Raw genomic sequence first — 22,531 nt, 5'->3', positions numbered from 1 at the left:
ATTGGCTTAGAGTGTCGGAGCAAAATGACATAACTGCTCAATCTGACAGGTCAGAAAGATGAGCAGACATGTTTATAAACCATCCAATATTTTTTTCTAGATTATCTAAACATTTATTTGGAGGTAAAACATAGCCTACCAATGAATGCACCTGAGATGTAAGTAATAATCCCTCATTGCACAGGAAAACTGTGTATACAACTGTGTCCCGAACAGCAGTTATGTAATCATAGCTTGGCAACTGTAACTAGACACAGCAGGTCTAAAGATTCAGGTTTCTAAGCATGCTACAGTGGTGTTCCTGGGGGATAATCTGCCGTGTTTTATCACTTTCAAACTACAACACAACAACCAAAGGATCCAGAGTGCAAGGTATTAGTGCAGTGCTTCTGTCCTGCTGTTGGATTGAAGTAACTTTGCCTGAGATGACTATGCAGAAATCTGAGCTTTGTGTGGTTTGTACAGCTAGGAAGCCAGAAAGTCCTTTTCTGTCATTTACTACCTCTTATAACATGCCTTTCACAGGCAGTAGAATAACTGCCTGTGAAAGGCATGCAGTATTTTGTGGCAAGTGCAACAATACAAGTAAAAGGTGTTGAGACAGTGAAGTATGCGAAAATTCACTTGAATCAAAAATCTTTACCTTCATTAAGTTTATATATGATGCTTTTTACATTGTAATGAAGCTTAAATATCATCTAGCATGTGTCTGTAAGATGTAAATACTGAAAAATGCAAATGCAATGACAAAATGTCATTTTTCTGTGTATCCAACCACAGCAACAGTTCCCCTCTCCTTCGATTCTGCATATATAAAGCCCAGGGCCTTGAAATATCTCTCACATGTCTCATGTGACCAGACCTGCACAATAACTCAGTCTCAGCAAAGAGATCCAAGAGGCAAGAGAAAGCCATTCTGGCATTCAACCCCCCCATGGAGAAATCACTTATCATGACCTCCTCACTGGGGCCCAGTGGGGGGGTCTACACTTTAACTCAAGGTCATTCAGAGTTCACGTATTGTTTAGAAACTGCATACATTCAAGCTGTGAAGCCTGTCCTCAGGTCCTACGCTGCAAAAAATAAAGATAAATCCAAGTCTTTAAAAATCTCCCTACAAAGTCCATTTAGTAGCAGCAGGTGAAGTGTGCCCGGGTTTCTTGGAATTGTGGGTGTTCAAACTTCCATTTTTCTGAGTACTGTACACACTAAAGCCTGATTTATGGTTTCGTGCATGTGAAGAATTTTGCTATGTCACATAGTCTTTTTTTAAAATCTTGTCAGTATAGTTAGATTGTTCAAGCATATATAGTATTTCTAATCCGGTTAAAATACAAAAAACAAAAGGTTTCAGTACTGTCGATTTCTGACTACAAAGTACATGATATGTTCTGTATTTCTGGGCCCGTATTTATAGTGTCCTATACTAAGAATTGCTCCTTGTGAGGAAAGTCTAAAAAAATTCTTAGAATAATGGCGTTTTCTAACAATTTTTCCTCAAAATTAAGACTAGCTCCTTGTAAAGAAAAAGTTATTCATAAAGCGTCTCAGCCCTGAAGAGAGCTCCTCGGGTGAAAATCTGTTAGGAGTAGGGAGGAGGACTTTAAGAGCCTGAGGAGTTTCTTCATCAGAGCAGAAAGGAGTGAATGAAAAACCACAGTTTAGATCGTGCAGGGAGAATGTGTGGTCGATCTCATTAGAGAAGCGATCGAATCTCTGACACAATGCAGTAATGCTATAACAGCAGAAATGAAAGTGATCACACACTGAGATATCTGGCAACTGTAAAAATAAATATATATATTTAAAAAATACAATATCCCCTTCTGTTATATAACACTCCTCACTGGTGCACTCCCTTAAAAATGGCTTTACACTCATTATCAAATAAACTAAGTAGGCCTCCTGAAATGACCTGCCTAGTAAATAAATGGCAGCAAACTACGATCAGCATGACAATAGGCTCCTGCACAAGTAGGTCTGTGTTTTCCAACACTTCTTAGGCTTCTTTAGAGTATGTCTTACATTCAGCAGAGATATTACATTGTGTCTTATTTGATCAACCAATCACAGCTTTTAAAATAATGTGTCACACCTAGCAATGGGGTCAACCCCCCCCTCCTCACTAAGATAAAAGTTTCTGGGTCTTCCTGCTCAGAGCTCCTCTAAAAAGTGTCCTAACTCACTCTTAAGCTACGACTCCTTGCTGGAAGTGTTTTAGGCTCAGTTAGGAGCTCTCTGAGAGGATTCTCAGAATGTTTGTGAATACGAGCCTGGTGTCTTTGAATCAGCAGCAGATCACTGTGGTTGACCAGTGAATGGATCTAATTCAGGAGATAATGAAGTCAATATCTGAGTTTTTCTGCTGTCTGGAATCATTTATTCATTTACCAAGTTTTTATCAAAGACTTTATGCTGCTGCCATCCCTGTGTGGACTCCTGCTCTGATGCTAACACACACGCACCACTGACTCACTGCTCTCAGTATGTTAGAATGTTTGTTAAATGTCTTCAAGTTCATATGCAGTCAGCACGGTTTTTCAGAAGCTGTCTGTTTTACATGCAAGTGAGTGTTTTTAGTCTTAAAGCTGATGCATCTTGGACCGGAAGAAGAATTGTCACTGGTGTGAAATAATTAAATTTATCTCCAAGTCATTTTAGTGTCAAGACACAAGGTATAGTTACACTGCAGCTTCCCTTTGCTCAGAGTTTGTGGAAGGATTAGATGAAGTCCAGCTTGCAAGTATAGTTGAACTGTAAGAAGTGCCCCCCAGTGGTGGGTCAGTAACTGAGGAGAACAGTGAATGAAAGGGAAGCTGTACTATTTGTGTGGAAGCACATCATGGAGAGACAGCGGGACTGCAGGTGGTGCATTATTACATTTTAAGCTATACATGCAAATGTCACCAGACATACTCCTCCTCCTCCCCCCCAGGAAATGGATGATGCAGTGTACACGTTTGAGCAGATCCTTCACCAGAGCCTGGAGTCTCAGGGTACAGAGGAGCTCTGTAAGACCATCCAGCGCTGCCAGGACAGAGTCATTAAGGTAAAGCACACATGCAATCACACACTCAACAGGCTAGGCAAATGTATTAACAGTATGAAGACTGGTTGGGTCAACGACCCACAAGTGGCCCTTACAACTCTGAAACTCAGAGCTCACATATGTCCTTAACGACTCCTGTAAGGACACAGAGTATAAAAGCCTGCAACTAGCCTGCAAGCCTCTTGGATGAGAGGTGAAACGTCTTAAAGAAACTGAGTCCAGTTGCCTACGATACAGCACTTAGTATTTACAGTATATAGCACATTTCATAGCCAAAGGCAACCCAAAATGCTTTACAGATTCTACAGGCAAAAGCGCAAGAAAGAAACTAGGAAATCAATAAAAGCAGCAGCAAAGCAAACATTAACAATCAGAATGAAAAAGATAAACTTACAAATAGATTATATATAAAAATGGCGAGTAGATAATCACTCTAATCCTAAACCTAAAGGAACACACAGGAGGGGCAGGACGATGACATTCACAAGCTTTGCTAACATTAACAATGACTCTCACGCAACTGTCTCGGTAAGATGTGACAGTGTGACATGTGAAATGTCTTACAAGAGAGGTCTATATCGTTTACACTGTCTGTGTCTAAAATCACTTCTCATTTGTTATACAATGCACTATATTTACCATCTGCCATTTTATTTACTCTACTCTCTCAAACATGTCCACAATGGGACAGATAAAATTGTGTACAAGCACTACTCCCAGCTAACGACCCCACAATGAAATACCTTACATTTTATAGATTTGGAAAATTAAAGTTGTGCAACTTGAAACCTTGGTGATGGCACAAAATGATAATGCACAAAATGCATTCAAAATTCCACTTAAGTAAAAGTTAGTGTAACCAAAAATGTACTTAAGTATGGAAAGTGAAAGTACTCCTTAAAAATATCTTTCGTCTGATATATTATTATATATAGTGTTGTAAGTAGGGCTGCAACGAGCTGATGAAAGTGCCATACAGAAAATGAGTCAGCTTTTGTGTGCTAAATAATAGAGGTGTAGTAGTTATAATTAACGGTCATCTCCTCCCAAATGGTAGCACAATAAATCTGGGGCTCATGAGATGATGAGTAGGAGAGGAAAACCAAATAAAGAATTTTTTTTCATCGTTTAGTCTTTTTCTAACAAGTAAATTGAATCGACAAATTGAATGTCAAATGTGAGTAGACACTGCTTTTTCTAGTCCATCTATATGGTTGATTTTGTGTTTTGTTTATTATGCAAAGTTTTAATCTGAATTTTAAAAGTAAATATCTGTCAATAAATGTAGTGCAGTAGAAAGTACTATATTTTACGGTTGCACAATATATCGCTTCAGCATCGACATCACAGGACAAATGTTTGATAAAATGCACTCCCCTACACAGTCATCCCAGTTATACTTGAATGATAAATTATTTCCAAAAAGAGCTACCCAGGTTATAAAATACAGCAATGTCAGTTTTTTTTCCAATATCATGCAGCCCTACTTTATTTCTCTCTGAAATGTGGTAGAGTAGAAGTTAAAAGAGGCATTTAATAGAAATGCTCATGTTAAATGCCTCAAAATTGTACAGTCCCGGAATAAATGTTCTTATTTCCTCATTAGACATTATTGTTGACACCAGAAGAAGATTTCTCAACAGTGGTGGAAAGTACATGTCACCTTTTTAAATTGTACTTTTAGAATGAAGCAGTTCACTGATGAAAAATGTTATTTAATAAAATCATATGGTGGTTATAATGCTTTTTTCTTTTGTGTTTGTTCATTTTCAGAAATTTGACTATGACAGCAGCACAGTGAGGAAGCGTTTCTTTCGTGAGGCTCTCCTCCAGATCTTCATCCCCTACATGCTGAAACAGCTCAGCCCGTCCTGTGCCTCGGTGAGTCTCTCAGCATTTTGTCAGCAAAAACCTGAAAGATTAATGGAAAATTAATGCATTCAGTTATGTGTTTCATCCTTTGAGAGTCATGGGAAAACATTCAGATGTTGCAATAATGGTTTTGTATTGTGTGTAACCCTAACCCTAACCCTTTGTCTGTTGTGTGTTCTTGTGCAGTGTCAAACTGTACCAATTATATTTGTCATGTATGTCATAATGAATTAGACATGTAGTAATACTGCAACAGATGGTAGAAGTGTGTCTATACAAGGATGGTTTGGATTCTACTGTCTTGATCTGTATTAGAGTAAGACTTTTGGTATCTTTTAAAAAGAAAATGACTGACTCGCTGAGTGAGACGCCTCATGTTACACCTTTACAGGAGGATGTTTAGAAAGATGTTTAGTTCAAAGATGTTGAATTGAGATGATGAAAGCTTTTGACTGTTGTTGCTGTGAACTCCAGGAGCTGCCACGCTTCCAGGAGCTGATCTTTGAGGACTTTTCCCGTTTCATCCTGGTGGAGAACATCTTTGAGGAGGTGGTGCTGCACTCTGTGATGAAAGACATCATGATGGGTCAGTCTTCTGCTTTTTGCACAAAAAAATTGTTATGTGGTCCAGAATGCTGCTTTAGAAGGCTCCTTAGTTATCACTGGATGGGAAATGTCACTGTTAGACGTACAGAAAGGATTGTTGTCACAGTTCTTCAGTGGGAGACAGCCAAACTTTCTCTTTCTTTCTTTATTTTATTTATTTATTTTTAACTTTTTAAATCATTTCCAAAAGAGATATCAGCCGACCTTAACTTCACCATAAATAAAGTAATTCTTGAAAAAAAGGAAACAATCCTAAAAATGTACTGAACGTAATATAACACATACCCCAAATATACAAAACCACGGAAGCAGACAGCAGCTGTGTTTACCCTGTGCTTTTAAATTTTGTTAGCACTATCCTTGGATAGCAAAGTCATGTTAATATTGAAAAGCTTTATGGTATGAATTGTATTGTATGGCATTTTAGGATATAATGTGACATTCAAAAACATGATATTGAAAAGCAGTCGATTGACGTGATCATGTACAGCTTCACCAAACAATTATTCCTGTTGTTATTGTACTAATTAACTGTTTAAAAAACACAGCATGTATGGTGCTGAGTGTGCACATTTTGCCACTCTGCACCATCTGCACAAGATTTATCTTGTGTTTACCTATTGTTTACACAGATGCTGTGGATTGGTGAAATCAGTGATGTGACTGGCTGAGAGTGTATTTATTTATAACCACACCCTTTGATCTATATCCACCAAAAAATAAAAAATCTGGTCATTGTCTACTCACCTGCCTTGTGAATGGAACGTCAGGTGAAGTTTTGTAGTCCCCAAAATATTTCTGGAGCTTCGCAGCAAAACAGCATTGCATCCATCCATCCATCCATCCATTGTCTTCCGGTCATCCGGAGTCCGGTTGCGGTGGCAGCAGGCTTGTAAGAGTATGCCAGACGTCCTTCTTCCCAGCAATGCTTTCCAGCCTTTCCTGGAGCGAGACGTTCCCAGGCCAGATGAGGTGTATATATAACCCCCCCAGCTGGTTCTTGGGCTTCCCTGGTAGTGCCCAGAAAACCTCCAAAGGGAGGCCCCCAGGAGGCAACCTAACCAGGTGCCCGAACCACCTCAGCTAGCTCCTTCCGGATGTTGAGCTCCTCACCCTATCCATAAGACTGAGCCCAGCCACCCTATAGAGGAAGCTAATTTCGGCATATTATATCCGCAATCTCGTTTCTATAGTCACTACCCACAGCTTATAACCAAAGGTGAGGGTTGGAGTGTAAACTCCTTTGGCCTAAGGTGGCCTGGTACCAAGTACGCTAATGGACCGCCTTATGCTTGAACATGGTGTTTGTTATGGCCAATCTGTGACTAGCACACAAATCCAATAACAAAGCACCACTTCAGGTCAGGTAGGCTGTTCCTCCCAGTGACCCCCCTCCAGGTTTCTCCATTGTTGCCCACATGCACATTGAAGTCCTGCAGAAGAACTGCAGTCCTTAGATGGAAACCCTTCCTGGACACCACCGAAGGACTGCAAGAAGGCCAGGTTTCCCAAGCTGCAGTTTGGTGTATATGTACAAATGCCCGTCAGAACCGCTCCACCGTTAAGGTGGCAATTCTTGTTGTCCTAAACAACTGAAGTAGGTGTTTTAAAACAAGTCCCCATCTGCTTCAGATGTCTAGGAGAATGCTGCAACGCTGTTTTGCTGTGAAGCTCCAGAAATGTTTTGTGGACTACAAAACCAAACTTTTCATCAGCATGGGGGTGAGGAGTTAATGACTAAATTTTCATTTTTGGTTGAACCACCCCTTTTGTCACGTTTCCTCGTAGAATGGCTATAAGTAAGACTGTAGTACAAAAAAATAACATGAAAATGAGATTTTTATCCCATTAACTTGTAATCTCCAGATATTGGTATTGTGTAACCACAAAATCAACCTCTATATCTTAATATCATGATAAATTAATGACAAAAGTCCTACAGGTAATCTCCATCATTTAAACGCAGCGTCTGTCTTAAAGCTTAAACTGTCTGATCAAATCATACCATTTAGGGTCTCCTTATTACACTTTACAGTATCACAGTATCGACAAAAGGTTTTAATCTCGACAAATTGTTTAAATTGTGGTTTTTATAAGCAGTCTTCTGTTTAAGCCTTGAGGCAATTTCAGTGCAGCCTAAAATATTTCAGAGAGTCAAGTGTTTATTTCTGGGCACATTGAGTCCTGTAATGTCTTTAATATTTTCTGAGTATACCTCCTGAAAAGAAATGTGATATTGTACAAATTATAGTGTAAATAAAACCAGCACTCAGTAATACTGCACACGGTTATTACAAATGTGTTTGTATTTGTAACTTAGTTGCATTAGTTATAGAGTTTAGAGGAATTTGGGTGTAAAAATGACATTTTAGATTCCTTTAATTAATCTTTTTTATCACTCATCATGTGGAAGCACATTTTAACCTCATCTCTCTGTCTGTAGCTGTGAAGGAGGCAGCAGTCCAGAGGAGACACAATCTGTACAGGGACAGCATTGTCCTCAGCAACAGCGACCCCACCCTGCACCTCCTAGGAGAAAACCCCTCTATCGACTGGGCAGGAGAGTACGGAGGAGCCCAGGAGGAGGTGGACAGTACAGGGGAGGATGCTGAGGGTCAAGTTGAGGAGTCCAATAAGAGGAGGAGGATGAAGCAGGTGGTGTCCATGATTCAGGTGGAGGGCTCCCCAACCCTGCCCAGTGAGTCATGCATAGAGGTGCCTGGCGTCAATGACATCCCAGAGGAGGACGGAGAGCAGGAGGATGGAGATGGGGAGGAAAACTCAGATGGTAAGGCTTCTTCTGACCAGAATGAATCTACAAGTCCTAAAGCTTCTGAGAACGCTCCAGACGGTTCTGTCTCAAAGGAGGAGGAAGCCAAACCAGAGGTGCAGGATAGAGAAGCTTTCCTGACAGAAAGTGCTTCAGCCATAGAGGAGAAGGGAGAGAAGAGCCAGCCAATGGTGGAGGAACAACCGCCCTCCAACCAGGAGGTATCAGAGGAGGTATTGCCACCACCACCACCTTCTGAGGAAATCCCTCCTGAGGCGACATCAGAGTTGCCCCCGCCTCCACACAACGACAGTGGCTTCCAGTCTCCCAGCAGTGAAGGCACAGAGGAGGAGGAGGTGGTCCCGCCGCCTGTAGAGGAGCACCCTGCAATGAGGGAGGAGGTGGTCCCATCGCCCATTGAGGAGCACCCTGAGGTGAGGGAGGAGGTGGTCCCGCCGCCAGTAGAGAAGCACCCTGCAATGAGGGAGGAGGTGGTCCCATCGCCCATTGAGGAGCACCCTGAGGTGAGGGAGGAGGTGGTCCCGCCGCCAGTAGAGGAGCACCCTGCAATGAGGGAGGAGGTGGTCCCATCGCCCATTGAGGAGCACCCTGAGGTGAGGGAGGAGGTGGTCCCGTCGCCTGTAGAGGAGCACCCTGAGGTGAGGGAGGAGGTGGTCCCACCACCCGTAGAGGAGCACCCTGAGGTGAGGGAGAAGGTGGTCCCATCGCCCATAGAGGATCACCCTGAGGTGAGGGAGGAGGTGGTCCCGCCGCCCGTAGAGGAGCACCCTGAGGTGAGGGAGGAGAGTGTTGCCGCAGCACCAGAGGAAGAGACCAAAACCAGAGACTCTGAGACCAGTGACCAGTGATGAAATGATCCCCATTTGTTTGACTTAGACGGAATCCTGCCCCATTTATTTCCTTTTGACAAAGCCTTCATGCCATTTTAACCACATCAGTTTTCAATTCCCACACCATATCAGTCACTGAGCAGGGCTCAGGTGCTGTCCTCATTTTTTAAAATATGTTTGGTTTTTTTGTATGATTTTCACATCTTTCCATTGGACAGACATACAAACACCTATGTTCCACGTGTTATTTTCTCTTCACCTGGTATTAATGTGAGCACATTGGACAACCTTGAGTTCCTAATGGTGTGTTTATAAACAAGGTGCAAGAACACCCAGTTGAGGTGTCTTTGGTGAAATACATGTCAGTTGGTTTAACTCTTAAGTCCCTCTTGTTAAACTACTGTGAGGGCTTCAACAACCTTCAGCCTTTTGATTCATTTATGATAAATGTTGGTGTAAATACAGTCTGTGCTTTTGGAAACCCCTTGTTGGTTATTATTGGACCTAATTGGCCAACAGAAAATGCTTTCCAGAATGTGGAAAAGTCTCAAAGGTGATTTTTTTTTTTTTTTTTCATTTCAAACTTTTTTAACTGTTTGGCTGTATGCAGTGACGTCTCAAGACTTGACAATTTCTTTGTGTTGGTGGGAATAACACTATTTTATGAGATTATTCCTTAATAAAGAAAGCTTGTGTATATTATGTATAAATACTACCAAACTGTCATTTTACATAATTTTATATCCCTTCATCGGTGCCTTAGCTGATCTTTCCCACCTATTTTATTTATTATTTTGCGCCCCTTCTCTTTTTGAACAGTGTACTTTTAGATTTTTTTTTTTTTACTTGTGTGATATGAATGTCTTATTGATAATAAATCATGATTGATTAATTATTATCAGTTTGTCTTCATGATCTTTGTCATTACTACTCATGAGCAGAGGTTTCAGAAGTCCACACATTGTTTCCTCCAGTAGAACTTCAGATACTTGTGTAAAGAAAGTACAGGCTCTCATATGTACTCAGAGTATCACAGTAAAACGTCTCCCTCTGAAGGACATTTTTGGACCAAGCTAACTGAGTTATATTAATATGATATGAGCTTCAAGACCACTAAACTTAAAGGTAGAATCAGTAGGATTTGTCCCAGCTGTTCCTAAGTGCACCACAAAGATAGATGATTATTGAGGCTCATTCCCAGGATGTCAAATAGCCACATTTTCGGTATGTAAAGCGTCCCGAGCAGCAACAAAGTGAGAAAATGAGAAAATCCAGGCAGATGGCTGCAGGGTCTCTGCAGATATGAGACACTTACTTTTCTTCCCATTCCAGTCTCCCTCTCCAACAAAGTAACGAGCCTCTTCTGAAAATGTAAGGAGGAGAAAGTACAGATATTAGGCTTCAACTGTCTGATTGGAAGAACTTTTTAAAAAACTTTTTAACTGGATCCAGACCTCCAGATTTATTAGACATTGAAGATTTGATAATCCATTTTTTTCTAATCAAACTAAGTCATAAAATTCAAAACTGACTGACTATCATCAGCCCATCCCAACTGGCTGGCTTTTCACCACAGAAAACCTCACTGAACACCTAATCGAATTTATCACGTCATTGGGTAGTTCTGCAAGGGTTATGGTGGAATGTGCATGCTGCTTCAGTGGGATGGCTTATCATAAGGTTCAATTTGGCACGGCAGATGTTTATAGCAAAAAATAAAAAAACTGAATTATTTTTCTTTTTTTGCTACAAATCACTTTTGATGCCATTTTATTTTTTGTGAGGTAAAATCATCTGTAAATGGGACTGCCTAATAATTCTTTTTTATAATCTGAGCACAGCAGGCAGGTAAGTCAGAGGGCACTTGTGATCTTAGAACCATTTTGCATCTATACAATACAATACAACACAGAAGGTGTTTGCTTTTCGTCCATGGTCCTCCATTAAGTTTCAATTTTGGCCCTTGAAGGGAAATAGTTTGGGCACCCCTGATCTGAAGTGAATAAACAAAGTGAAGCATTTCTAATTTTATGGAGACCCCTGGTGGTAGTGAGGGGTGATAAATACTGGTCTAAAGAAGGTAGAAAGCATCCTGACTGGAAACATCACAAACTGGCATGGTTCAACAGACCCAGGACAGGAAGGCTCTACAGCAGGTGGTTAAAACCACCAGAACATCACTGGTACCATCTACAGAGCATTAGTGAGGTGAAATGTCTGCACAGAGCCCAAAGATACTAAAAGGCAACACTCACCCAGAAACAGTCTGTTCACATGAGCAGGTATCTAGTAGAATATCACTGGTGCTTTTTTCTGATAAACACCACCTACAACTAAACTACTTGTGTTTGTACGGTATATTGATGTAGTTTTTCACAATTTGAATTTGTGTTTTGGTGCATAACAATAAACACAGTAAGTAGAAAAATGTAAAGAAAGATAAAGGGCTGGTACTTCAAGTCAAAAGCATGAATAGATTAAATGACCAAAATGTAATATAAACTGGGACATCTGTACAGTTTTGTCCAGGAATGTCTAAAGTATTCACCATTGAAAGAATTCGGGGACTACGTTTGAAGCAATCATATCAAGTGCTAGAACTATACTTTGTTTTGCATTATCTCTAAATTGTTTGAATAAATTCTTGAAAATGATAAATGCCTTTTCTTTACATTTCCAGCATAAACAACCAACCTATTACAGTTCTTACACTTTACATGATGCACTTGTAGCACTGGTATTAAATCTGTGCTAACTGAGACCTAGGTTCTAAGGAGTAATAGAGAATATAGATAAGGTAAATAATCTGACAGGTTTATTTCAGTACAAAAAACACAAAAATATCAAATTTACAGTGACTGAAAAATATCCCCAAATAAAATAGAGCTCTCTTTACTTTAAATAAAATAAAAATAAAAAAATAAAATTATCTGGAAAAGAAATAATTGTCTCTGGATCCAGTTTCTTTCGTTCAGTTCTTGTTGTACTGGTACTGTTCTTTGTGTTGTTGGTCTTGTGTTTCTAATGTACACTACCCGGGTAGGTATTAGTGTATGTGTTCATGTGCTTATCTGGGGAAATCCTGTTGCGTTCCAAGATGATCTGAAGGTGAGGACCCTGTAGTAGCTGGCCAGTCTACTAACAGAAATCCTCCTCAGAGTTCTTCTGGTGGGCTTGGCTCGCCATCAATCTCAAACTTCTCTCAGCGAATCCGGGGTCACCAAAAACCAGTCTACACATATTGTGCAGAACAACAAATACAATTACTTTATCATCTCCAATTAAAATGATATCATCATAAATGAAATAATATCAGATTCAATCAAATCAAGATTTCTTCACTTAACTTTTTAACTTATAGAGATAATCTCCCCATGAATTTACTATTTTTTTAACAGTGTTCTCATCTAAACATTTATTTATCAGATTATTAACAGTATTTAGACATGAATTTCCTCACATCCACATTCACAATGAAATTACAGCATTTTTAAATAACACAGTAACATGTTTTTAACCTTTACACATTTTTAAGTGTTTTCACGTGATATGATGAACTTATAAACACATTATAGCAATATAATATTCAGTAATATTCAGCATGTATAACTTCCAAAATACTCCGACTGGTTTTAACTGACAGTCTTCCATGCTAAATGATACTAATGTGACCAATTAGCTAGCCGACAGTCTCGCTAGCTTACGGCCGAGCTAGCTGACGGCCGAGGGTTACACCCCGCCTTTCCGAAACCCCGCTGTTCCGAAAATAGACTTCCATTCTTCGTAATGGCGGGGTTTCCCATTTTTTCTAAAGACCCCGCTATTCCGAAAAGGCTATTGGGGAACCCCTGACCCTAACCCTAACCCTAACCCTATTGGGAAGTAATTGGAACTTGAAAGTCGGATTCGGAACAGCGGTGTTTCGGATTGGGGGTGTTTCGGAATGGAGGGCTTTCGCAATGGAGGTGTTTCAGAATGGAAAGGGCATCCCACGGCCGAGCTAGCCGACAGCTACACATAACGAACGCCTTCACTCACCGGAGTTCCCAGGGTAAGTCAACAATTATGGCCTCTCAGAGGGAAATATTTAGCTTTTGACTTCACTACTTTACTATAACAGCTGAGTTAAAATAGAGAGATGATCTTCTATGTATTATATCTATACATTATAACTAATGAGTGCTCTTCTTAGTTGGGGGCACCTGTGCACAGATGGTGTTCCCGCAGTAGGCTTACAGTCTCAATAAAGCAAAAGTCAGATAGTGATTTGTGCTGGTTGTTGAACATTGCATATGCACTACTTTTTTACTATTCATTACAGTGTAGAATGACAAAGGTATAAGAAAATATACACAATATAGTGTTTAATTATGCTTTGAAAAGTGACTGATGGGACACAGACAAGCCTATTGTACAAGTTAGATTAGATGAGATGAGATAGGATGAAATAAGATAAGGTAAGATAACATAACATAAGGTAATCCTTTATTAGTCCCACAACGGGGACATTACAGCAGTAAAGAGCGAAGGGGATAGCAGAAATAGAGAGCATCATTTAAAACCGTTATAATAAATAAGTAGAACATATAAAAACATACAAGTATAAAAAGCAGTAAGACAACAACAACAATATAAACAGAAACAAAAAACTCTAGAGATAGTTATATTATTATATAATAAAATACTGCACATTGAGATGCTGAAATTGCCCATCGGGATATGGAGATTGCAGTTATCAGTCAGTGTTGGTGTATGTATGGGGTCTACATGGAGCAGTGCTGGTTGTACAGTCTAACAGCAGCAGGAAGGAAGGACCTGCGTTATCGCTCCCTGTTACCTGTCACTGAAGGAGCTCTCCAGTGCTTTCAGAGTGTCCTCCATAGGGTGGGAGTTACTGAGATGATGATCGGACTTTAAGACTCAGTTAACCTAAATTACAAGCAGACATCTCCACAGTGATGTGAAACTTTGAGACAGCTCAAAATCTTGCCATATGAAACCTTTTCCACTGCTTGACCAAAAGAAAATTATATGATATGTTTTGGTGGTGGAAGAAACCTCAGGAAGAGCCATTGTTCTGCCCTCTGGTAAAAGTTGTGATTTGCCCTTTAATTTATTTCATTAAAAAAGGGAGTTCATAATTCATGTAATGTTAAAAAAAATACTATTTACAGCTAAAAAAGTGATAATATTACATTGCTTTGCATTATTTCATGATGTACTCTTATTTTGAAGGCTTGTAAGAGATACGCTATGCATTATGGGATAAAGACGAGTTGTTGTAAACAAGTGAAGCTCTGATGAACATGATGGAGCTTTTCCTTGTGTCTTAAACTTCATCTAGACACCTTCGAAAGCAATGGCTGTAAGTTTCGGTTGTTTGGCACCTTAAAGCACAAGTTTAAGTGTCTTAGATGTGTTTTCTGTACAGAGTAGAGTTCGTTTTTTGCATATCTGTTTTAATAGTAGCTAACTGACTTTGCTAGCATTAATGCTATTCTAGAAGCGTTTTAGCCTATTGGTTGACTGTGTTAGCATGCCAATAGCGTTTCAAGCCGTTTGTTACCACATTAGCATATCAATGACGCTTACTTTTCATATTTGCATATGACATTAGCGCCTGTTGTTGTCTTAATGGCTATCATTAGCACTTATCGCTACCTGTGTTTTAGTCAGTAACAGTTTTTATGCTAATAAGAGATATTTTCTCTCTCTTTTTGTTTCTATAACAGTTTTACTCAAAGTCTTTCACCTGTCATGAATGGAAACTGTAATAAAGGAGCAAGGCACTCACTTCCTGGCTTGTGAAAACCGAGTTTGACTGGCTGTTTATCTATGTTAACATACTGGATGTATAACACGTAGTGGAAACAGTACAGCCATAGTGGATGGATCCCTCTCCCAGGACGGACAGAACAGAACAACAAAATCACAGTTTACAAATTGCATTGACAGAATATCTGATACAAATTATATAATATATGTAATGTAATTGCATCAGGGAGCACGCAGACTATATACACACTACAGCGTAAGCCAGTTTATTGTGATGTTTTGAGCTGCACTTGCACACTAGTAAGCAGAGGGCGCTGCTGACTGTTGTTTGTTGTTGTTAACCAGAGTGGAAAAAAAGGACATGGCTGCTGCCAAAAGTATGCTCCTCTCTCTCATCTGTTTAGCATCTTAGAAGTTAAGATAACCGGTTCACATGGTGTCAGAAGTGAACACACAGTGTTTCGGAAAAATAGTTTGTCGGAGATTTGCCTAGCAGATATTGCAGAGATGGCGAAGTTTTCGGCGCCGGAGCAGTTCAACTTTTCCAAGCCGGAGGACTGGCCGGACTGGAGGCAACGTTTTTCCAGATACCAGGTCGCAACGAAGCTCAATAAAGAGGCAGCCGACATCCAAGTGAGTGCGCGGATATACACCATGGGTCCAGAAGCCGAACAAGTGTACAAATCTTTTGCCTTGACAGACGACGATGAAGCTGCGGATTACGATTATGTATTGGGACTGTTTGATGAGCACTTCGTGCTGAAGCGTAACGTGATTTTCGAGCGAGCACGTTTCCACTCATGGACCCAAGAGGCAGGTGAGACTGTCGAACAGTACATAAGGCATCTATATGAGCTTGCTGCTCACTGTGACTTTAACGAGAAAGAGGACGAGACACGTGACAGGCTTGTCATAGGGATCAAAGACAAAGATCTTTCACTCAAACTGCAGATGACCAGTGATCTCACATTAAAGAAAGCAGCAGATATGGCCAGGCATTCGGAGTTGGTAAAGCTCCAGAACAGTGAGATGGGTGCAGCAAGGCATGCAGATGAAGTGAAGACAAAGTCTTACAGAAGTAAGTGGAAAAACAAAGCCACAGGGGCCACAGGTGGACACAATGCTAATGAAAGAAAAAAATGTGGCAGGTGTGGACGCACTCATAAGAGAGACCAGTGTCCAGCAAAGGATAACGAATGTAACAAATGGCACAAAATTGGCCACTTTGCTATTAAATGCAGGACCAGACAAGTCCAAGAAGTGACTGAGGAAATTGCCAGTTTATTCCTTGGCTCCATAGATGAGACTGCTAATCTCATGAATCTCTTAACCCTCTAGGCGCCAAAGTCGCATTATTGCGACAGGCAACGTTGCTCATTAAAACAGCCCATATCTTTAAATCTACTACCTTGTGCTGTTACTGCTTGCTACCACTAGATAGCCAATAGATTCAGCTTCAATCCTGACGTCATTTGGGGGTGTGTTTCTATGCAAAATCCCTGAGAAAAAAAAGTTTGAAACCCGACACCAGCTGTCGGAGCGGCAGCGGCTAAACGGCATAGTGGGAGAGGAGAGAGCCGTGGAGCGGTGGCAGAAGTGTGCTGGACAGATCGAGAGACAGATAGCGATTTTTGTAATAAAAAACAAAATGCCCAAAAGACTTTACAGTGCGGATGAGGTGCTTGCACAGATCTTTGCTGATCGCGATTCAGAAGCGGACGATTTGCCCTCTGATGACGATCGCTCGTCAGAGACGAGTGACTGAAGATGCTGCAGCTGCGCACACTGTCACACAAGCAACACACGCTGATCACTGCGAGAGTTTTCTTTTTACAAGTTAGATTAGGAAATTTACTCCAATCAAACTCCTGTTCATTTACTCTGAGGATGAGAGGATGAAAAAAAAAAAATCTACTGTGTAAATATGTTCAGAATTCCGTTTTACTGAATTTTACATGGTGACATACAAATTAGATTAGTAAATTTACTCCAATCAAACTCCTGTTCCTTTATTTTGAGGATGAGATGACAATATAAATATTTTTTTTCTGTGTAAATATGTTCAAAAATCAGTTTTACTGAAAATTACTTTCAGTCACCTGGTGACGTCACAATATGCAAATTAGATGATTAAATTTACTCCCATCATTTTCTCATTTACACTATGGATTTATCTCTCACCACTTCCAAGCTACAGCCTTTTGAAATCTTACAATCCAAACGGAATATTTTCCTAAATAAACTCTGGCGCCTAGAGGGTTAAGTAATCACTGACATAGAGCCACCCTGGCGTACCACACTAGTGATATGCAGGACTGCAGTCGACTTTAAGATTGATTCGGGTGCAGACACCACAATAATAAACAAAGCAACATTCAGCCGCCTCTGTGAAAAACCAAGGCTGAGGCCAGTAACATCAAAAACTGACAGTCCAGGAGGAAAAGTGGACCATAAGGGACAGTTTTTGGCCAAGATTCAGGTAACAAAAGGTAGAAAAACTAAAGACTGTTATTTCAGAGTGATAGTTGCAAAGTCTACAGGTGTCAACTTGCTGAGCAGATCAGTTGCAACTTACCTGAGCCTGATACAGCACCTCAGAGAAGTGGGTGTGTATGGAGAGTTAGGACTGCTTAAAGGCGATCCTGTGAAAATAGTCCTTCAAGAAAATGCCAAGCCATACAGCATAGCAGCACCCTGCCGCATACCTATTCCATTCACAGAGTGTCCGCCATAACCGCCCTGGAAACACCTAAAAATGTGACTGCATTGAGGCAAGTGCTTGGTATGATGAACTATGTTGGCAGATACGTACCTCACTTGTCTGATACACTGCATCCTCTTAATGAACTGTTAAAAACAAGTGTGACATGGATGTGGGGCCCTCAGCAGGAAGAAGCCTTCAGGAAGGTTAAAACACTGATAACCTCTGCTCCTGTGCTCCAGTACTATGACCCAAAGCGGCCCACTGTAGTAGGCGCTGACGCATCCAGTTAGGGACTTGGTGGCGTACTGCTGCAGGATCATGGGGGCACGCTCAAACCTGTAGCCTACTGCTCTCACACAGTCACTGAAGCGGAAAAGAAATACGCACAAATAGAGAAAGAATGTCTTGCGGGTGTATGGGCTTCAGAGAGGTTTCATCTGTATTTGTGTGGTCTGGAGAGCTATAGACTATTGACTGATCATAAACCGCTTGTGACACTCATCAACCACAGAGACCTTGATAGAGCTCCTTTAAGATGTCAGTGACTCCTCATCCGTCTTATGAAGTTCAACCCCATCACTGAGTACGTACTGGGCAAGAACCTGATCGTGCCTGACACGCTGTCGAGGCATCCAGAATCCAAAGTGGATGACACTGGATTAAATGAGGACGTCCGAGCATATGTGGATGCTATTGAGGAGCAGGAGAGACATAAGCCAGTGCTAGAGCACATAAAAGTGGAAACGGCAAAAGATGATTCCCTGCAGCTTGTCCGACATCAGGTCAGGATGGCCACAACATGAGAGAAATGTCACCAGGCCTGCCATGGACTATTACAGGGAGAGAGGTAGTCTGAGTGAACAAAACGGACTGCTGAAAAGAGCAAACCAAATTGTAATTCCTCAAACCTTAAGATCAGAGATGCTTGAAAGGATCCACCACGGGCATCTGGGTCTGAACAAATGTCGAGAAAGATACAGAGATACCATCTGGTGGCTAAAGATCAGCCAAGCAGTAAAGGATAAGATACTGTCATGCTCTCATTGCAACGAACACAAACCGAGCCAGCACCGGGAACCACTCATCACTACACCTCTGCCAGAGCTCCCTTGGCAAAAACTCGCAGCTGACTTGTGTGAGTTTAAAGGACAAAACTTCCTAGTAGTTATAGACTACTATTCAAGATGGCTGGAGATATTGAGTCTCACCAGGACCACAAGTGAGGCTGTGATGAGTAAGCTGCTGAGCATATTCGCACAGTTTGGAATACCCGAAGAACTGATAACTGATAATGGCCCACAGTTCGCCTCACAGCAGTTCAAGGACTTCATATCTAAGTATGACATACAGCACACAATGTTGAGCCCGTACTACCCCCAGGCTAATGGGCTCGCAGAGCACGCTGTTCGCACAGCCAAAAGTATCCTGAGACAACTAGACCCTCAGCTCGCCCTTCAGAGTTACCGAGACACAACCACTGAACCGACCAAGGAGAGTCCAGCTAGACTCCTTATGGGAAGGAGACTATGGACCACAGTCCCTAAGCTGAATAACCTGCTGAGGCCAGCCTGGCCCGATCTGTCTACAGTGAAGCAGAACGACGCCAAGGCCAAAAAAGCCTACGAAAGCGCCTACAACAGGAGATATTCAGCAAAGCCACTTCCTGTTTTGGACGTGGGTGACAGGGTACGTCTCAAAACTGACATCAAGAAGGAATGGAGCGGGACTGGGGTCATTCAGGCTACAAGCTCAACTCCACGATCGTTTGTTGTGAAAACACCAGGAGGGGACACCTTCAGATGAAATCGCTGGCACTTGCAGATTGTCAACAAGGAACCTAATGACACTCAACCAGGGACAATCTCCCCTCCACCAGACTGCAGTGTTATCACTCAGGAGTTCTGGCCCTGCCTGTACTGAAGCAGAGACTGTTGCTGGGACACAGACACCCAGAGTCAAGTTGACACGTTCAGGACGTGTTGTGAGACCTGTCCTTAAGTCAACCTTTTAGTTAGTCGGAAGGGAAGCAAAACGGGGCGGAATAATCCCCCTTCCTATTCCACCGGGGTGTGGTAGTCTACCCACTACCCTGTAGACTAGAAATGTTTCATTGTTTTAGTGTTCATTTCATTATATACTGTATATTTGTGTTGCTATTTCATCCTTAGTTAGGAATCTGAAAGGAGTGGGGGAAAAAAGTAGGAAAAGAGAAAAGGACTGAAAAAAAAACATTTATTAGTTACCTGAAAAAGGGACAATTGCATAATAAATAGACTGAGAATGCAAAGTTGTTTTCCAGGACATGTTTGATTGTTACTGTCGACGTTCCGAATTAATAATATACTGAAAGTACTTCTGTGAGCTTTAAAAGGGGGAGATGTGGCGTAAGCCAGTTTATTGTGATGTTTTGAGCTGCACTTGTGCACTAGTTAACCAGAGTGGAAAAAAAGGACATGGCTGCTGCCAAAAGTATGCTCCTCTCTCTCATCTGTTTAGCCTCTTAGAAGTTAAGATAACCACTTCACACACACAAGGGCTGATTAAAAAACAAACAAGGTGAACACAGAAAAATGGTGGGAAATCACACAAAAGGAGGAAATGAAACGCAACACATGACGGCAAAACTTTGACGGCGGAACAGGAGTTGTGCTGGGATCCAGACAGAGAAGCACTGGAGGATGTCGGCTGGGCCGCCAACTGGGAACCAGAGGCTGATGTGGTGTAGGCTGGGACCCCCGACGCCAGAACTGGAGAGGTGTCTGCCAAGGACCCTGACGCTGGAACAAGAGTGGTGTCGGCCAGGACCCCCGATGCCAGAGCAGGGTCACTGGGATGGCTTGTCTCGGGTGCGTTGGGCAGGCTTGGCTCTGGTGCACTGGGCAGCGGCAAAGATGAGCAGCTGGGCAGTAGCGTAGAAAAGCGGACCAGGGAGCTGGATGTCAAGGAGTCTGGATGTGGTTGGAGGCTGGGCGGGTTCCCCAGAAAGGAGACTCTTGGGACCTGTCAGAGGTGTCACCAGTCTTAGTGCGCGTCAGCTCAGAAACAGACTTAGGCTGGGGGCTAGCAGGTCCTGGAGCTGACGGCAGGCTAGCAGGCTGGTGGCTAGCAGACACTGGGGCTGACAGGAGGCTAGCAAGCTGGTATCTAGCAGACACTGGGGCTGACTGGAGGCTAGGAGGCTAGCAGGCTGGTGGCTAGCAGGCTCCATGCTAAGTCCTGTATGGGAGTCACTATAGTATATCCAACAAAGTCTCTTCAAGCATAGCCACTCCGGATAAGAGTTCTGCTGAGCTTGGAGCTTTCAAGTCCTTTTATAATGGCAGTGTCAACGGGTTATGGGCCCAGAAAGGAGTTTGGAAGCCAATGGAACTGTTTATGTTTCGACGGAGATGAAAGGAATTATGAGTTGTGGGAGACAAAATTTCTGGCACACCTGAGTCTGCTCAACTTAAAAAGCACCATACTGGGTGACCCTCCCAACGAGGAAGATGAGGATGCAGAAGACGACACTAAAAGAAATGAAGAGTTCAGACTCGACTCGGACTCGTGTTTTGGGACTCGTGAACAATCATTATGTTTTCTTTTTTGGCGTATTAACATTGAGGAAACTCTGAAACATCTGGTGAGCTTAATGTGATTCCTTCCCTTTTTTCATGGTAACCATGGTAACCATATTACGCATCGAGTGTGCGCCTCACGGCCTCATACACTAGTACCTCGGATGATGACTATGGCGACCAGCAGCACACCTGCAGCTGATGCTGTACCATTTGTGATTACATTTGGTTGTAAAAACTTTAAACAGGACAGCACCAACAAAAGGAGCGCTGACTGCAGAGTCTGCAGTACCCGAATCAAGAATGCTGGATCCACCACATCAAATTTTATCAGGCACCTGAAAACTCACCCGGATAGGTCAGTCACATTAGCGCATATGGACATTTAGCTCAGCATCAGCTATGTAACATTCATTTAGCTTGCAACTAGCTTTGTAACTGAATATTTGAGTAGATGAGAGAATGTTAGTTTGCTTGTCGCACTTGTTTGCATTGAGTGGCGTTGACATGACGTAAAAAAAAAAAAAGGTCGGGTAACGTTAATCATCTACGTTCCGCTGCCACCATCTACTGGCTAACGTTAACCGTAGAAAAATACATAGTTATGCTGTCGGCTTACAGGCAGGTTACAGGTTAATTGTTGACCACATAACATTAATGTTACAGGTTTACCAGGTTACCATTACACTGAGTTTGAGTGAGAGGATAGAGGAATGAGTCATTAGAGACCCAGTATAATTAAACAATAAGGTTGCAGATTGCAAACTTTTAACTTTTTTGTTCACTGGCAAAATGGCTAGACTAGTGAATGTTGAAATTTTACCAGCCACTCAATAGATTACCATTGTTATTTTGGCTGGTGAGTGCAGCACACAGTACCAGCCGCTTGCATGATTTACCAGCATCTGAATGGTGTTAATTTTGTGTAGGAGATACACTACCAATAAATGCAATTTATCAATCACTGGCGATTAATAAAACACTCGTTAATGGGGCACCACCTCCGATGTTTTATCTATTTGAATAATCTGGAGGTAATCAAATTTGATTAAACAAGGTTAACTTGTATCAATTCTAATCGATTTCAGTTCAATTTATTCAATCTCATAAATGAAGTAGTGAATTCTACACATATCCATCGGTTCTCCACATTAAAACAAACCTGCACAGACAACGACGTACGGTTAAATATGTTTATTTACTAAATAAATCAAGGTGAATAAATGAAAGGATGATTCAAACAAACAATAATGATAACATAAAATGTAGAGACTAAATGATCATGGTAATGAATGGATGGAGATGAGCGGATGGTAAAGTCGCGAGTCTGGGAAGTATTCAAAGATT

General features: G+C 41.6%; 1 protein-coding gene across 1 annotated transcript in view; it reads left to right on the top strand.

Moving 5' to 3' along the window:
* niban2b (niban apoptosis regulator 2b) overlaps positions 1-9,995 on the top strand; it is a 42,431-nt gene extending 32,436 nt beyond the window's left edge. Inside the window, exons 11-14 of the mRNA XM_073465306.1 lie at positions 2,936-3,049; positions 4,823-4,930; positions 5,396-5,507; positions 7,971-9,995. Coding sequence (XP_073321407.1) covers positions 2,936-3,049; positions 4,823-4,930; positions 5,396-5,507; positions 7,971-9,166 — 1,530 coding nt within the window. The 3' untranslated portion in view covers positions 9,167-9,995. The remainder of the gene's footprint in view (positions 1-2,935; positions 3,050-4,822; positions 4,931-5,395; positions 5,508-7,970) is intronic.
* The last annotated feature ends 12,536 nt before the right edge of the window (positions 9,996-22,531 follow it).

This window comes from Pagrus major, chromosome 5 (assembly GCF_040436345.1).
Source record: "Pagrus major chromosome 5, Pma_NU_1.0".
NCBI lineage: Eukaryota > Metazoa > Chordata > Actinopteri > Spariformes > Sparidae > Pagrus > Pagrus major.
This window is presented reverse-complemented; position numbering and strand designations above follow the sequence as displayed.